General features: G+C 42.9%; 2 protein-coding genes across 2 annotated transcripts in view; both read right to left on the bottom strand.

The window, feature by feature from the left end:
* Window positions 1-39: 39 nt before the first annotated feature.
* Window positions 40-10,952, bottom strand: sp2 (sp2 transcription factor). Its single transcript, XM_041035762.1, has 8 exons — window positions 10,898-10,952; window positions 7,737-7,813; window positions 6,630-7,385; window positions 6,316-6,534; window positions 5,802-6,096; window positions 5,225-5,402; window positions 4,544-4,737; window positions 40-3,892 (listed from the first exon to the last, which is right to left on the bottom strand). The coding sequence occupies exons 1-8, from the start codon at window positions 10,902-10,904 to the stop codon at window positions 3,792-3,794; spliced, it is 1,827 nt and encodes a 608-aa protein (XP_040891696.1). The 5' UTR covers window positions 10,905-10,952; the 3' UTR covers window positions 40-3,791.
* Window positions 10,953-14,026: 3,074 nt separating this feature from the next.
* Window positions 14,027-16,929, bottom strand: part of socs7 (suppressor of cytokine signaling 7) — a 12,455-nt gene continuing 9,552 nt past the window's right edge. The window contains exons 8-10 of the mRNA XM_041035761.1: window positions 16,712-16,847; window positions 15,873-16,020; window positions 14,027-15,563 (exon numbers count right to left, since the gene is read on the bottom strand). Of these exons, the coding sequence (XP_040891695.1) occupies window positions 15,900-16,020; window positions 16,712-16,847 (257 nt within the window). The 3' untranslated portion in view covers window positions 14,027-15,563; window positions 15,873-15,899. The remainder of the gene's footprint in view (window positions 15,564-15,872; window positions 16,021-16,711; window positions 16,848-16,929) is intronic.

Genomic DNA, 16,929 nt, shown 5'->3' with positions numbered 1-16,929 from the left:
AATCCTTAAATAACAGTTGGAGAAAATGAAAGAATCAAAGACAGTTTGAGTTCTTTATTGAGGGGGTGACTGTAGAAAAGGAGCAAAGTATATGTTTTAGCACCTTTATACAAGTTATAAAATAATTTGCTGGTTCTCTGGGTTCTCCTGATATTCACAAGAAACTTGGCTGCAGAACATTAAATGACCTACAAGCTTGGAGAAGGAGACGCATTTAATTCACAGAAACCAAGCATTAGAAATTTCTTAATTTGGAAAATCTTATTATATTTAATTACAATCAAGTTTCAATTTACAAATTTTGGAACCTGGGATTTTAATCAGTGCACATGACATTAGCATGTAACATAAGTTAAAAACACAAAAGGAATTTTACAAATGTTGTTACCTGGAATTAGACAGAAAAAAAACATCATTAAATACTGGGTGCAGCTATCTAAGGCATCTTTAATTCAATAGAAAAAAGATCTAGAAGTCTTATACAAAGCAGGAATGAAGCTATACAATGTCACATTATATTTTATTCCTTACACACTGTACAAAGCCTGTTTCCTTCAGGGCTGGCCAGGCCAACCACAACATTAGGCAGCTTAACTTTTGTTTTCTGATATCCTACATTTACTGTGTCTAACAGACACACACTGTATTTACATATTTAGACATGAAATACACATAAATACGAGCAGGCTCTGTCTATCCATCCCAATGGCATCGCACATCTTCAGACACATTCTTAGAAAAATACACCAAATATTGGCCACCTAAGCTTTTTATCGTCTGTCGCCCCGTGAAGCACTTCACAACACTGGTTCAAAGTGCTTTAAAAAATAAATCTGACTTGACTTGAGCTTTTTGGTCAAATTTCTCTGTTGTGTACAGAGAAGTAGTTGTTGCTGGATGGTGATTAGCAAGGCAGCTCCATCCATGAAAGATGTATGTCACAGTATTAAAACATGCCACAGTGAAAACTCAACTACCTGCTGTCTGATGGCACCGAGCTAATTTGACCAGAAAGCTTATTTCTTAATAAGTCGGTGTATTTCTTAAATAAAAGGAACTGTCACACAAATCCAGGCTTCAAACTGACTCATGACCTGTGAGTGAAAGGTCAGAACATTTTCATTATATCAAAAACGATATAAGCAACAGTATGTTTGCTGTAAAGCAAATGATATTTAAGTAACTTGTGTGAATACTGTACAGTAGGCCTAATGCTGGTCTTCAGTATATCAACAAAAACTTCTCAACTGTAAATTCAGAATTAAAGCTATCACATAGCTGGAAAAAAAAAAGATCCATGTACAAAGAAACTGATCAAAGGCCTGAGAAAACGTATTTTTTTCTTTTTGCATCTCGAGATGTGATTGTCGAGTCAGGCCAAACAACTGGAAATCCGATCGTATTTACAGCAATGCATAGGCTACAAATCACCAAATCAAAACTATACTGTGAGTAAAGCAGAACTGCAGAGTCACCCTGGACCTTTGTTGTTCTTTTCTTATGAGTAGGGCAGAGGAGCGTTTGGTACAGGTACCAAAGTTTCACTTTTTCTGAAAACTTTTTTCAAGAAGTACAAATTCGGTTAACAAAAGAAGTAGACAGTTGATATTAAAGATAAATGTTGACTTAATACAAGCAGCAGTTTTAGAACTTAAGCAGAATACTGTCTGAAACTAGCAGAACTTTGATTACAATCAGGAATGTGATTTAAGAACAAGTAAAGAGTATGAATCTGGCCAAACATTTGGTGCCAAGTCTCATTGCTTGACATCTTTGACACTCAGTGCCATCAACGCATTTCAGTACCACAAAATATTGAAGTTCGATACCCAGCCCTAGACAAGCGTACCTGTTGTGGTTTCCAAGCTGGATAACCAACTATATAACAACCTGGTTTGGATCACAGAGGGAACAGAGGGGGATGACCGGGTCTATCACCAGGTGATAGGCTCGTCCTGTCACTAATATTTCTCCAAATTAAATCCTTAGCATCTGGACACTCAAGAAACCTCTTAGACCTAATTTCTCAGACTTTTAAAAACTCTTGGATTTGTTTAAGGAGAATCAGTCGGCCCAGTGGCACAGAAAATAAAGATGTCCTACAGGAAGTTTTTGCAGAACTTCTCTAAGGCTAGAGAATTTTAGGTAGTATACTTGGTACGGTCTGCCACAAATGTTTTATCTATTAAACATGACTTATTGACTTAAGGAAAACTTAACTGTCCAGCGTCAACTGAAAAGAACCCGACCTGGATCAGCTCGCACTCATCGATTGGAAAACTGCTTCCTCCACAATCCTCCCATCATCTGACACATTATCAATGATCTCTTCCTTGTGGTTAACAAAGGTCACGTCGTGTTTTCCTTGGTGCCAACACAGCTTCTGATATGGTCGATTACACCACACGGCATGATCACATGGAAAATTTGGTACTGCAGGCAACTTTAAATTCTCTCTTATCTGGTGTTCCACAAGGGTCAATCCTCGGTCCTCTAATGTTCCCCAATTCTACATTTGAACTTCGTGAGAACATCCCCAATCGTAACGTAGATTTTGATGGCATGAACATTTATTTGACTTATCAATAAAAACTGGGAAAGTCAAGCCCCTTCAAAAGCCTCAAATATTGCCAGTTTAGCTTCTCTCAATTTAAACTATTCAGAAAAACCTGTGAAATTTGTTCCGTACCATTATTTTGTTGCATTCGGATCACTGCATGTGTGCTCTCTTTGCTTGTGGCATGTTTTTTTTTTTAAGGCACAGTGACTTCTGGCCCCGGACTGAATGTTTAACCACCAGGCCTTGTATCGCCTCGCTGGAGGAGCTCTGAGCAGCTTCATCTGTACCCTCAAAGAAAATTTGTAAATATGTTCAAATGCTCTTTTTAAATCCTCTTTGTAATTCTGCTGAAAACTTCTGCGCCGCCTGTTTTTAAGACTTTAAGTCTCATTTAGTCTTTTTTTTCTTTTTTTCACATAGGATTCTCCTACATGCCTACTTTATAAATCAATTTGTAACAATTCTATGGAAAAAGGTTATAAATAGTTTATTATCATTTTTAATATTACGTAAGCCAATAACCAATAGCCAACGTAAACTTCTGAAGGTTTTCAGTCTTTTATGGGGAGTTATTAATGTGATGGTCCCCAACGTTTTTGGGTAAATCAGAAGAAAATCCTGCTAAAACACAAATAAGTTAAAACAAAAATACCATTCCACTGAGGTAAAATAAATGCCTGATGAATTAAAAAATCCTTTTCTGGTTCTTGACAGCCAATTTCTGGGTTCTGTTCTGATGTTCCACAACAAAAAAAAAACAATTTGGAGAGAGAAAAACAAAACCAAAGAGATGGAAACTGTGACGGGAGTCCTGCTTTCTCGGGTGTTGGCGTCTGAATAATTCTGTGTACGTTCTTCCCCAAGCAAAGTTCATAAATAAGCAAGCAGAGTTAAGCATCTGCAGCCGAAGCCTCGCCATCTCGCCATCTCGGACGTTCAGTCGGAGCTGGTACTGGCCTCCACTCAGACCAGAGGGAAAGAAAAACAACAAAAATAATCTATTATTAATAAATTTGCTGGATCAGTTTGAAGTCCACCAGGAAGGATTTCTTTGTACACCACGCTACACAGTGTCCTAGAGGAGTGAGAGGGGAGGGTTTTTTTTGGAGTATTTCCCACTATGGGATAAGTCACAGACACTCCCTTGGTATCGTCTCCTCTGCACCTCCGTCCTCCAACAGTCTTTAGTTTGTGAGAGTCTGTCCGTGTGGACACTCAGCATACAGTCTGCTCACAGGTTCTTGGTGTTTATGTGAGTCTTATAATGCTTTGTCAGGTGGTCACTCCGCATGAAGCGTTTCTGACACTGGCTGCATTCAAAGCGCTTGTCTCCTGTGGGGACAACAAAAAGAAAGTGAGAGTTAATGTTATTAATGCAAAAGTAATGGGAGAGTCTTTCAAACAGGCCTGAGCCAACACAATATAACCTGACTGCAAAACAACAAACGTTTACTTGAGTTTTTACTTAATCATAGGATCATAGGATAAATATCGACACTGAAAAAAAAAAGTTTCATTATCAGTAACACTATGATTTCAGCCCCGGTGTCGAGCTCTGCTTCAGATGTGCTCATATAAACCAAACACACCCGGTGCACCAAGACAAAGACAAAGATACAAACAGGAAGGCAACGTCTTTCGAGCTCTTATTGCTGATCTGACTTTATTACTGATCTTACCGATCCTTCATAATATTCTCTGCCTATAGTATCATGTGATCTTTCTCAGTGGAGCTCACATCATTTCCCATATTTCTTTTCTCATATTTTTAGGAGGATTTTCCATTTGACAAAGTCCTTGTCGACCATGACTGCCCAACCAATGCTGTTGACTGTGAGACGATACTTCTACCCACCTAATTGTACTTGTTAAAATTGTACTTCATGTGTCTCCTTTGTAAACTATCCTTCCGTATCTTAACCTCTGTCCTTAGGTGAAGCAGATTTCAGTTTCTGTGTTTCGGTGTGTGTGTGTTTACAGCACCTGTGTGCGTCCTGGCATGCCGCTGCAGCTCGTCGCTGCGTGTGAAACGTTTCCCGCAGAAAACCCAGTTGCAGACGAAGGGCCTCTCGCCAGTGTGCAGCCGGACGTGAGCTCTGAGCAGCGACGTTTTCCTGAACGTCTTCTCGCAGCCGGGGACGTGGCAGATGTGCTTCCTCTTCCCGACCTCCCCGGGCCTGCGGAGGTTCAGACACACACACACGCATTCATTAATCCAGATTTCAGGATCAGGTGGAGCATTAAATGAAACACCCATTAGCACTGAGTGTAGCATCATAATGGTTTTTAAAGCATAAAGGGTTTTTTTTAAAAGCTTTCATTTGTTCTGTTAATACAAAAAAATGTGATTTTCAAAAGCAGAAACTTTATTTGCAATTTACATATTTAAAAAGAATTAGATCTGTATTCAGTGTTTTCTGTCAAACCAGATTAGGATGACATGGCTCAGTCGGAAGGAGAAATCTCAATTCACCTTTCATTTAATACTCTGATCTGAAATGTCACTGATTTGAAATTTTAGCAGTGGATTGAAAATCTGTCCAGGATTTCCATTTCCAGTTGGTAACATTCCCGTAAAGCCCTACAATTCTAAATCTGTTCTCACAGCCAGGAAAACCAGAGCAAGTATAATACTGTCTCGTATTTGTCTCTTGACTCACTCACCTCTTGTCTGCGTCCTTACAGTTGGGGCAGGTGCAGGCCATGCGTCGCTTCTTCTCCCCTGGCTGGCTCGGCAGCTCCAGAGTGAGGGTCTGGTCTACCTGGATGGCCGGCTGGCCCTGCGCTGCTGCCAGCTGGAGCCCCCCGCCCTGCACCGTCTGCACCGTCAGGTGCTGCTGGCCTAACAAACACAGACGCGCTGTAAGAGACGCAGCAGGGCTCCTACACGAGCAGCCAAGTTCCTCTTAAAATCTAATTAGACCACCAGCTAACTGCCTGAGTCACGGTCAGCAGAAATTCAAATGAATGATTATTGGAAACATTAACATAATACAGACACATGAAAGCAATGAGATGACAATATATTCTAAACAGATGGAGCTTCTGCCTGGAGATCAGTAGAATCTGCAGTTTGTTGATCTTTCCTCTTAAATAAGAAGACGTTCTGAGCTCTACACCCAAAAATAAAAACTCTAAATATCTTAGAAACATCATCTAACTATGTTGTCCTGTAGGCCACTGTCAGCTGGGTCAAATCAGCCAACGCACAACTTGGAAACAAAAACCCACATCCACTCACCCCCTGCGTTGGTGATGGTGACAGGAACTCCCTGAACTTGGACCCCGTTGATGCTGATCGTCTGCACCGCCTGGGCTGCTGAGGAGAGCTGCGACGTATTCAACGCTATCATCCCCCCCGCTGGGGCAATTTTTGCTAGAGTCCTTTCCTTCCGGCCCCCTGCAAGTGTCCTTTTGGTGCTGGCCGGCGGAGAGGTTGTGGTGGTGGCGACCGTCGTGGTGGGGGTCGTTGTCGTGGAGACCGAGTCCTGCAGCAGAACCGACTGCCACTCACCCGACGCTGTCTTGAAGACGATCTGAGGGAAGAAAATGTTTAAAGTTTTCTTTAAACTGGGGTGTGTGGTAAGTTTTCCTATGGAGATAAATATTTCTATTTTTAGGAAAGATGAGACGATGATTAAATATTGATAGAAAAAAATATTTAAATGCAGTGAAATTAAAATAAAAAGACAGTAAACATTTTAAAAACCCAAATGCTCAGTCAACCTTTTTTAAGTTTTAATCTATATGGATACCTGCGTTGGTGACGCGTCTGTTGGAGTGACCTGCAGGTTCGAAGGGACTGACTGTCTCTGTGGGACAGGCGGGAGCGTGGCAGAGGCGGCCTGCACCACCTTCAAAGCCTGCTGTGGGATCTGAACCACCTGAGAATCCGGTTTGGGCTGGACCAGCTGGACCTGCTGCACCACAGCCGGCTGCCCGGGACTCTGTACAATCAGTAGGTTGTTGCCAGCCTGCAAATATGGAGACACAGGAGAGGTTACCCTGAGATGTTCGCCCTGTGACAGCCACATCTGGAGTGGTGAGCAGAGAGTGTGAGTGGATGTACCTGTATGATGTTGTCACCAGCTTCTATCAGGATGGTCTCCATCTGCTCTGGGGGTGGGGAGGCAGCCTGTGCAGGAGGAGGAAGTGGAGGCTGCGCAGCCAGAACCACTTTCTTCTTCCTCCCTCGTCGTCCCTTTGCAGGAGTGGGAGGGGCAGCTGCCGTCTCTGTGACGATTTGAGTCCCGCCCACCTCTCCGGTCGCCACGTTGAGTGGCAGCGTGAGCCCGCTGGGCAGCTGCACCACGTTTGCGGCAGAGTTGTGTGGCTTCCGTAACTTAGGGGAGGGCTTGATGGCGACAGTCTTCTGTGGCGTGACCGGAGCGGTGCCGGCCGCGGGGGCCGGTACAGTCATGGGAGTGGTGATGATGGCCTGGTTGGTGCCTGGTATGAGCTGGATCTGACCACCCTGTGGCATCACCTGGATGGTCTGGGGACCCTGAATCTGCGGCACCATCTGGTACTGGATGTTGGCGGGGGCTGAGGTGTTGGTGCGAGCCGGGCTCTGCTGGATAGTGAGGACAATGGGACTGCCAGGGGCAGTGGAGCCCAGGCCGGCAGGGAGCTGGATCACATTTCCCTTGGCTGACAGAAAACCCAGGTTTTTGGGCGGAGCAGGGGCGATCGGAGCCGGTTTAATAGGGAGGAGCCTGCGAGGCTGCGGCTGCGCTGGAGGAGAGGTCACGGGAGCCTGAGCAGCAGGAGGGCCGATCTTACTACAGGTCGCAGCCAGGAGGGCCAGAGGAGAGGGCTGGGTGTCCTGCAGGGAGAAACACAGTCAGACACAGCAACTCGGACACAACTCACACAGTCTGCATTCAAACCAGCCTGAGCTGAAACAGGTCGGCGTCAAGAGACAGATGAAGCAATGGCGAGAGATAAGAAGCTCGGATAAACCAGCAGGTGAGCCTCCAACTACACATGCAGAGTCATGAACAGTGTCGAACTCCAGATCAGTCGCTCAGAACAATCCCTGCCCGAAAATGCTCCTACGATGTGCAGCAGCATGAACGTATCGTGTTAACAGAGTGTGATGGCCACAGGAGAGTTCGGCACCGCAACCAGAAAAAAAGCAGAGAGCAGCAGTGAACAGCATCTGGCTGTTACTCACTTGTGTGGAAGCGGTAGAGGGCTGAAGGTATTCGCTGGGACTGACAGCAACAGTGGTGGCCATACTGTCCTGTTGTTCTGGAAAACACAGACACACACACACACACAGAGCAGAGTCAGATCACACAACATTCCTACAAAACAGAAACTGATCTGAGAAAGACGAGCTCGGTAACGTCTAACTGTAATCAGCATACGATGATTAAACCTTACACTAATGAGGTCATTAGTTATACTGATTAGTGCATTCACTTGCAAATATTTACATATGAGCATATTTATCTAAACCACACACTGAGGGTATTAGTATGACTAACAGCTCTTAAAGCACCAAGGGATGCCAGAGGTTTCAATTAAATATTTTTATATATCTTTCAATGTTCAGGGGGGATATTAAAAATAAATGGTTGGGTCACAGACCGTATCAGGGGAAGTGTGGAGTCATGATGCGTCTGTCAGGTGTCACATTAAAGTTAGTGTGTTGGGACGTATCTGTGCTGACGTTCTGCATGTTTTAATGAGCTCTTTTTACATGTTTGAGTACATTTTCTCAGTCAGTGGCTTGTATTCATCACACTCCAAAAGCAAAATCAAATTACACTTAATTAACAGTAAACATCAGGACTTATTCACAGTGTGTTTTCTTTCTTTCTTTCTTCAGCAGCTCGATGTTAACTTTACATTTGCAGCTACAACTGCGTTACGATGACAATAAAAATAAAAAATAGAAGGGGAGTAACTAACTACCTCTGTGATGGACAACAGGAAAAAACATAACCAAACTATACTAAAACAGTTAACAGTAACATAAAGCAGTAGATGGGTATCAGGCCTTTAGACCCACCAGTATTAACACAGCAATGTTATCTCTGTTATATTAGAATTTAAAATGTAATAAACCTACAGATGCACAGATCTTTGGATCTTTTCGGTTTCATTCAGCAGCACTGTGTGCACCACTGTGATAATTTGGGGAACGAACTTCTTCAAAAGAAGTGCAGGCTTTGGATATTTGCAAAAGCTCACGTAAAGTAACAAACATCATTTCACAAACAGCCAGTGAGCTGCTTTTTATGAAGTTAGCTGACTCGCCATGAGAGCTGCTATGTCTGGCCCCAGAAAAGTATAAGCACAAACAACAACGCTGACAAACAAGTATCGAGCTACTGGCAACGATACAAATGCTCTATAAGCAAAGAAATGCACTACTGGACTGTAGTCAAAAACATCTGAGAGGAAAAAACACAAAATTTATTGAGCATATTATATTTCTGTTTAGACAGTCAACATAAGTACATTGAGGGCAGGATGCCCAACTGTTTAAGAGCTGCTCCAGGTACGTGATACACTCATGATCTACACTGTGGCCTATTCTGGCCATTAATGCATGAACTGCTATACAGCCTGTACACAAAGCACATCACAGGTTTCTAATAATATATATTCTGAAGAAGTGTTTTATATATTCTGTGGAAGTGTTTTATATATTCTGTGGAAGTGTTTTCATTTGTGATTTTATGCAGCAGTAGTGTTTGGGGGGGAATATTTAGTTTTAACATCTACTAGAATTCATAAATGTGTAAAACAAGACTGAATAACAGTGGGTGTAATAAATCAGTTGAGCTCGAGGCATGTTAAACGGCAAACACTTGAAATCAAACAGCAGGTGACACGTAACCACATGACAACCACAGAGCACAGTTCTGGCGACCAGCAGTACTGCTGAGAAGTGCACAGGCTGCTGGGAAAGCACTGATTAATCGCGGATCTACTCTAACTGCAAAAGATGCAGATTTCAATGCTTGCACTGAACGTTTAACAGGGGCAGCGTATGCTTCTGAAATTAAGCATTACTACTGCATTTGAGTCACACAGCTAAGCATTTGCTGGTGCTGTTTTTAAGACACCTTAACACCCCGCAATTTAAAAAAAGACAACAATCCACAACACAGTTTAGTTACACACAGAGAACAGCTTCATCTAGAGGCGTTTCCAGAATCCTCAAAGCTCAAAGACGTAGCTGCAAACAGCAGCAAATAGCAGCAAATAGCAGCTACATCAAAAAGTAACATCAGCATAGATATAAACTACTGATAATAAAACTTTTGGTTCACTTTGCAGGGACATCTCATCTCCAGCTTCTAACTTCGTTCATCTGAGTTTGTCAAAGATTGCTGAGTATTTATTTTTACAGAAAAAAAGACGCTTAGCTCTGTGACTCCAGAGTAATGGTAATATATGAAAGGCACAAATTAGGGCCTCGTTACAACTACACTCAAACACGGATCATTCAAAACACAAAACGCAAGCTGCAAAAAAAATAAAAAAATAAACTGAAGTCTGCCACCTCATCTGTCAACACAGACAAGCGTGTTGTGTCTGAAAACCGAACAGGAACTGTTTGCTCCGTTAGAGCTGCATGCCTCATTAGGTGAAAGTATGATAACTTCACTGCCAGTCTGCTGAGCCCATTTAATCTCTGCTGGCTGAGAAACATATCAGGATGTACAAACGTGGACGGGAGATCGCAGAGCTGCAGCAGAGAATAAGCAGGGTGATTCACACACACCAGCAGTTAGTGTGTCTTTAAGCCCTGCCAGTAAAGCACAAACAGAAAAAAACAGTGCGGCCTCAAAATAGCGCCGCCATCAAACACACACTGTCGGTTAGGTTTGCTGTGGACAACCAGCTAACGTACGCTAGCAAGCTAACTAGCAATACTAAACAAACCGGGGCAGGCTAAAGTGGCTAGTAGCTAGCTCAAGCTAATATGGTCCGTGTGCAGCCAAATGTAACAAACCAAGGTGGGATCGTTACTTGCACCATCTAAATAATTTTGTATTTTTGTGTACAATGGATGTGTGGTGGAGATGCACGGCCGCATTTTGGAAAATCAAGTAAAGGACCAGTTACTTAGCTCTCATCAGTATACTCGGCTAGCTGCGCGTCAGCTAGCCGAGTCAAACTCTTTGATAACGTTACAGAAAAAGGCAGCCCCTTTCCGGAAGTGCGATGCTTATTTTGGTTCACACAGCTGCCTGAGTCCTCCCAAAACATACTTATTCGTACCACATAACGTCCAGTGCTTTTCTGTTCAATGCAAATAGAATGTTTAGCGAAGTAGAATGTAATATAAACACCAATGTTTTAATTCCTACCCACCGCTCATGACGACATTCGCTCTCCGCGAGCCTTGAAGACCGAGCCCAGGGAGGAGCCCGCCCGCGCTGCTGCACCAATCCGCGGACAGTGGCGCGTGAAGTGACGGCAGCACTGGCCAATCGGCTTGAGCTGTCTGTGTGATTGAAATTCAAGTAAACCAATCCGGACGTTATGTTTATGTACGTCAATTAATGAATGGCGGTTTGACCAATGGGATGTCGAGATTGTACTCGGCAGGGGCGGTTCCGAAGCGTAAACTCCCAAACGGGCGATCGCCCTATAAAAGCTGGAGCTCGGTTTCACTGACGTCCATAGCGGCCAATGTGATGTCTGAGGGGCCGTTCGTTCAAAACAAGAATGACAACCGAACTGATCAATGAGGTTTGAGTCGCCGCTGTCTGACCCGTTTAAACTGCCCCATGGTTTATTATGAGGAGCAGCCCGTTATGTGGGATAACAGTCTGCACTAAGCCAGTGTAAACGGATTAAAAGTTTAATTTAGAGCTGCAATACAATATTTCTTAGTCTGTTAATGGCCTTTAGTAAAAGATAGACTCATTTCGCAAAGAATCACTGCACAGAGTAGAATAGAACAGAAAGCCTTTGTTGTCATTAAACTAGCACAGCAAAATTTAATGGTTGTTCCTGAGCTGTGTAACAGTAAAACAATTTAGAAAATAAAATACAACTACGAATCTTTAAACAGATTCAGCTCTGATGTACGCAACAAACACACACACACAATCAAGCTGACGGTCACCGAGTATCTAGGACATCATACGTAGGTAACACAGAAAATATTACACATAGTTAATATTATACTAGTAACCAGTGGTGGAAACATTTTGCAGTAGGATTTTGAACCCAGGACTTTGTAATGGAGCATTTTTAAATACTTGTACCAGTACTTTTACTTTAGTAAAGTATCTGAATACATCTTCCAGCACTGCTAGTGACAGCTGATGCAAACATGTATGGTATGCAAGCTGTCACTGTTGTCTGTTGAATCCCATTGTATTCAGTTTAACCTGTGCAACTGACCCTCAGAGGCTCTTTGACTTGGCTTTGTTTCTGTAAGAACAGTCACAACAGATTCAACTCATCAGTTTTCTGAAAACAACAACATTGTTGTTTCAATGTTTAAACACCGCCAGTCAATATCTGTATATCAATATATATGGTATTGTGTAAGCATGTAACTGATTCAAACATGATGTCAATAATAAATTCATGAGACTAAAATTATGAGGTGATGAGGCACATTTTTGGTCACAACATAATCCAAAGAATTTACCTTAAAATTTCAATTCTAACTAAAAAAAAAAGTGTGTTTTGTTGTAGAGATTATTCAAACTCAGACTGGCTTCTGGGACTCTGACCAGATTTGAACACCGAAGACTTGGTACTTGTCTTTTTGGTTTGGTGTTGGTCAGAACCAAAAAGAAAAAAATAAAGGCTGACATGATCCCAGCTCTGCCACTGCAGGCCTTTCACCCTGTAGAGAAAATGTTCCAGTCGTGGCTGTCAGTCCCATCTGTCGTCAACATCCGCTGAGTTGGCCCCCAGCACTTTCAGGCTCGGATGAGCTGTCCCTCTTTCTCACTGTATCACTCCTTTTGACTCTATTCACATCCACAATGCACATGGCCCTTTTCATATAGGCTTTTCCCAAAGAGTGCACTTGACCTTATTCACATACAGTTGTCTCTGTTTCTTCCCAGTGCATCCTCTCCCTGCATCGCTGCACGGGCTTTTAAAGTGCTTTGGAAATGAGAGTCCTGCTTTTAGCTAAAGCATTTTCTCCCTCTTCACCACAAGTGTGCAGTAGTTGGTGGTGCAGGATGCAGATCTTGTCTATCACCTTCTCCCCTGGCACCTCTGTGGAGAGCCTCAGAGAGAAAGTGCTGCATAATTTAACTGGGATATCGCACCTTTTTCACTTAACCGGCTTCTTGAACGAGCCAGAGCGTAAGCTGGAGAGTTTTAAACCTTAAACTTTTAAAGGGGAATAGCTGATGTTAAAAAATGAAACACTTTCAGTGCAGAGAAATCACCACCAGAAACCATTAAGCATCTTTACAGGGTTAACTCAGAAATGGATACCATGGTTGCATTTATATTTCACATCCATGTCCACGCTGGCTACTAAACAGTCTTGCATTCACCTCAGCGGTGCTTGGAAAATAAACATGAAACAATCAGTCAACTAACTAATTCATCCAGTGACAGAAAATGATTCTGCAAAAAATTTAAATCGGCTTATCATTAAAATTATTTGGTTTCCAGCTTATTAAAATAAGGATTTACTGTTCTTGTCTTATATGATAGTGAACAGAAAATATCCTGGGTTTTGATTCCACAATGTAGTTTGGTGGTTATCACATGGCCTAAGAGTTTCAATTACAGTATAACACAAGATCGTTTATATAAATCGCTGTTCATTCATTGATTAGTCACAAGAAAACAACAAACCACCTCCACGTCATCATAAGTCAGACTTATGTTTAAAAAATGTTGGCATTTTGGACATATAAAGGAACTTTTTTCTTTTTTCCTTTTTTCCTAAGCTTTTGCTAAAAAAAAATATTCAAATGTAAAAATGACGACACAGACTGATGTTTAAATTTCTTCTTTTTTTACTGAAAATGCTGAGCCAGTGGCCAGCTTCAGGGAACCGAGAAACAGAATGAGCAAAATACACCTGGGCATTTCAACAAATTAAACTGACAGGTAGAGATCAGTCATGGCAGATATTCACCTTGTGAGGCAGGGCATGATGGGAAAATGAGGCATCAGGATATAATCTCAAAAAACACCCTGTGCATTGACCCTAAATACAAATAAATATCTCAACAGTGATTTTATGTGTGATTAGAAAACACCTTCATTCTTCAGTTGCAGTGAAATATTTGACTGTAAAAGAAAAGTTCACTCTAAATCAGCGCTTTTCAAACCTTTTTGTCTTGTAAACTGAATTTCTGAGGTTTTTTTTTTCTTTGGTGTATTTTTTCTTCTCCTCTGAATTTCTGTCTGGGAAAAAAAAACTACAGGAGTTAAATCCGTTGTAAAAGAGCCACAGACACCATGTACCTACCACCAGCAGGCCTCAGTAGACCAGCTGCAAGCAGCTCTAGGACATGTTGTGCTACGAGTACGAAGCAGGTGAGATCAAGGACACCTCTCATGCTAATGAAGTTCATGAACTCACCGTATTCTTAGCCTGGCTCGATGGCTGCAAGCAGCGAGTGCATTACCTCAGTCTGTATGGATTTATAATAGGAACTGGATACTGGATGCAAAGACGGCGAAAATGATCCCAAAAAGTTTTTCCAGCTTCCAGGTTTGTTTCCATGATGCACATGCACAGTAGTGCTGATCCCGCCCTCATGTTCCCACTCAGCCGATACACTTTACATTGGGATGAAAATAAAACTCGCCTTTCTTGGCTGTGGGATTTTTTTGTTGCAAGGGGCCACGGAGGGAAACTGGCATCAAAGCTATCCGGCTCTCTTAATACATCCATGATGTCAACCCATGGAAGGCAGTGAAGCACAGCCTGCTTCCAAACCTCAGAATCACCATCCACACCTCCAAGCTCTTCAGGGATTCAAACGTGTTATGATCACTGACGGCTGATTCCCCCAGCTGCAGAAACAGCTCATCAATCTGAGATTTGTCAGATTTGAGAATCAAGCTACGTCCATGAAAATAGCTCCAAAAAATGGCCACAGAAAAGGTGACAAGAACGGATGAGCAGGTTGCTCGGAGTCTCCAAGAAATTACATTTCTATACAGCTAAACTGCAACAGCAAATATGTTTTGTAGGAAATGTGTTTTGATCACTGGCTTGATTATGTTTGCATGTTTTAAACGAATGAAGCGCTGCAGTGGCAGTGTCAGGAGGTGGTTGGGGCGGACGGTGGACGTACAAAGCCCACAACTTTGTTTCACATCCAGGGTCCTGTCTGCGGTTTAGGAAACAAAAGCACTTTGGTTAAATTTAGGTACAGATGGTGATTTTGGTTGAATGTAAATAAACAGGTTGTGTTTCTAACCAGACCAGAATCTTTCCCTAACCTGAACCAAATTCCTAAACATAACCAGAAATACGTGTAACGGTGTTGTAGTCACTGAATTATACAGAGAGTTCAGATATTTTGTTGGAAAAGAAATATGTTGACGGTGACGGGGCCTCCGTTGCCTCCGTTGCCCTGCCTCACAGTGTATATCAGTCCTGAGGGCAACTCTTAATCCAGGACACCCTCACTTTGACAGAATGGAAGAGAAAACAAGAAAACGGCAGCAAACAACAGTTGTACAAATCGACCAGTGCATTTGTGTTTTAAAAGTCCAGTTCAGCAGGTTCGGGAAATTTGCAAATGGAGTTCAAAATGTATCGCTCTCCTTTCGAGTCCACCGACATGTTTGCAGGCGAGAACGTCTCTGCAGTCCCTCCGAAGACGAACCTGAGTCCTCTGCACCTGCACTTCCTGTCGACAGTCTTCCCACCGTCCGGCTGCAAACACTTTCACTCCTTTCATTAGTCCAAATCAACAGAGAGGCGGGTCCATCCCAGTCCACCTGGACACAGAGATTTCCAGGGACTCTGATGGGCTGATGCTGGAAGACTGGCAGACCAGAACAGATCAGTCCTCCATACAGAAACCTAGGCACAGATAGAGGTTTGGAGGAAAGTTAGGGAAATGCCATATCAAACGCTAACACGTTAAAATTGTCAACCATCAGTTCGGCACGCTATTTGCTAATTAGCATTAAACACAAAGCACGCCTGAGGTCAGGAATGTTATTAGTTTTGCACGGGGCGGCCATTTTAACGTAGTGTCTGTCTTCAGTGTTTAACTGTAGCAGAAACAGGAAACATCTTGATGTTGACATTCAGGCCCTTGAAGGAATACTTCATCATTTTCAGAATAACTAAGGAGGAGCAGCTAAAATAGGGTGATGAGGAACTAACTCGGTTGAGCTGAGAAGATCTCTGCTGCTACGTCTGCGACTCGGCCTCCTGGTCTGCTCCCACCACCCTCCGGATGCTCTTGATTGACAGGTACATCTCCTCCTCGGGGTCGTAGTAATAAAACTTACTCAAGTAGGAGATCAGTGGTCTGGAAAAAGGCGAAGACAGACACGGAAAAATCGACAGTCAAAGTCATCCGGATGCATCTGGGAACCACAAATGTCTGAACCCCAGTTTATGCCAGTCCATCAGGTAGATGTCAAGATATTCCACCACATAAGTGAAAACTTAAACCTGTGTTTTGGCGCTAGATTAAAAAATCATCGAGACCAAGGACATCCCCATAAAATCTCACAGAACTCCACCCAATATCTGCTGAGATATTACACCTGGACCAAAGTGGTGCAACCACTGGCACACTGGCCATAGAGCCACACTGCTAACATGACTGAGCAGTCAAGTTCCACCTTTATAGATCCTCATGCTCCGGCCTGACAAACCAAAAGTTTGAAAATGTCTCAAGAGCCGGCGCCTATGCTGAGTTTTCGGCTGGGTACAAAGAAATTCTCCTGAGGGTAATTTAAGCACAACAACAAGTTCACTGCCTCCATCCTCCTCTGACTGATTTATGAGCTTGAATTTGTCCAATAATTTGATTAACTGCGAGCCCAGAGCCTCGTGTTTGGCCTTTTCGAGATCTAAGAGCTCTGGACAAAATCTTGGAAAACCAGGGTTCAGTTTTGTGTTTTCAACTAACACACATTTGTCACGGTTGACGACAGGTGCACATTTCAGCAGGTGGATATTTAAAGGACACGTGACTGATAGGAGCTGAGTACCTGGGCAGTGGAAGCTCCTGGATGTGGTCGATACGGACGATTTGTCGGATGCAGAAGCGACAGAGGTGTTGCAGTGATTTTACGTTGCTGAAGCGAGATACAGGATACAGCAGCTGAACTGGGGTGGGAGGAAGCCCTGAAACACACACACACACACACACACACACAGAATAAGTCTGATGTTACTCTATTTGTTTCTTCTTGTCAACTAATCCCAT

The sequence above is a fragment of the Toxotes jaculatrix genome, chromosome 4 (genome assembly GCF_017976425.1).
Source record: "Toxotes jaculatrix isolate fToxJac2 chromosome 4, fToxJac2.pri, whole genome shotgun sequence".
In the NCBI taxonomy this organism is placed as follows: domain Eukaryota; kingdom Metazoa; phylum Chordata; class Actinopteri; family Toxotidae; genus Toxotes; species Toxotes jaculatrix.
Note: the sequence above shows the minus strand (reverse complement) of the source record. Positions and strands in the feature narration are given on the sequence as shown.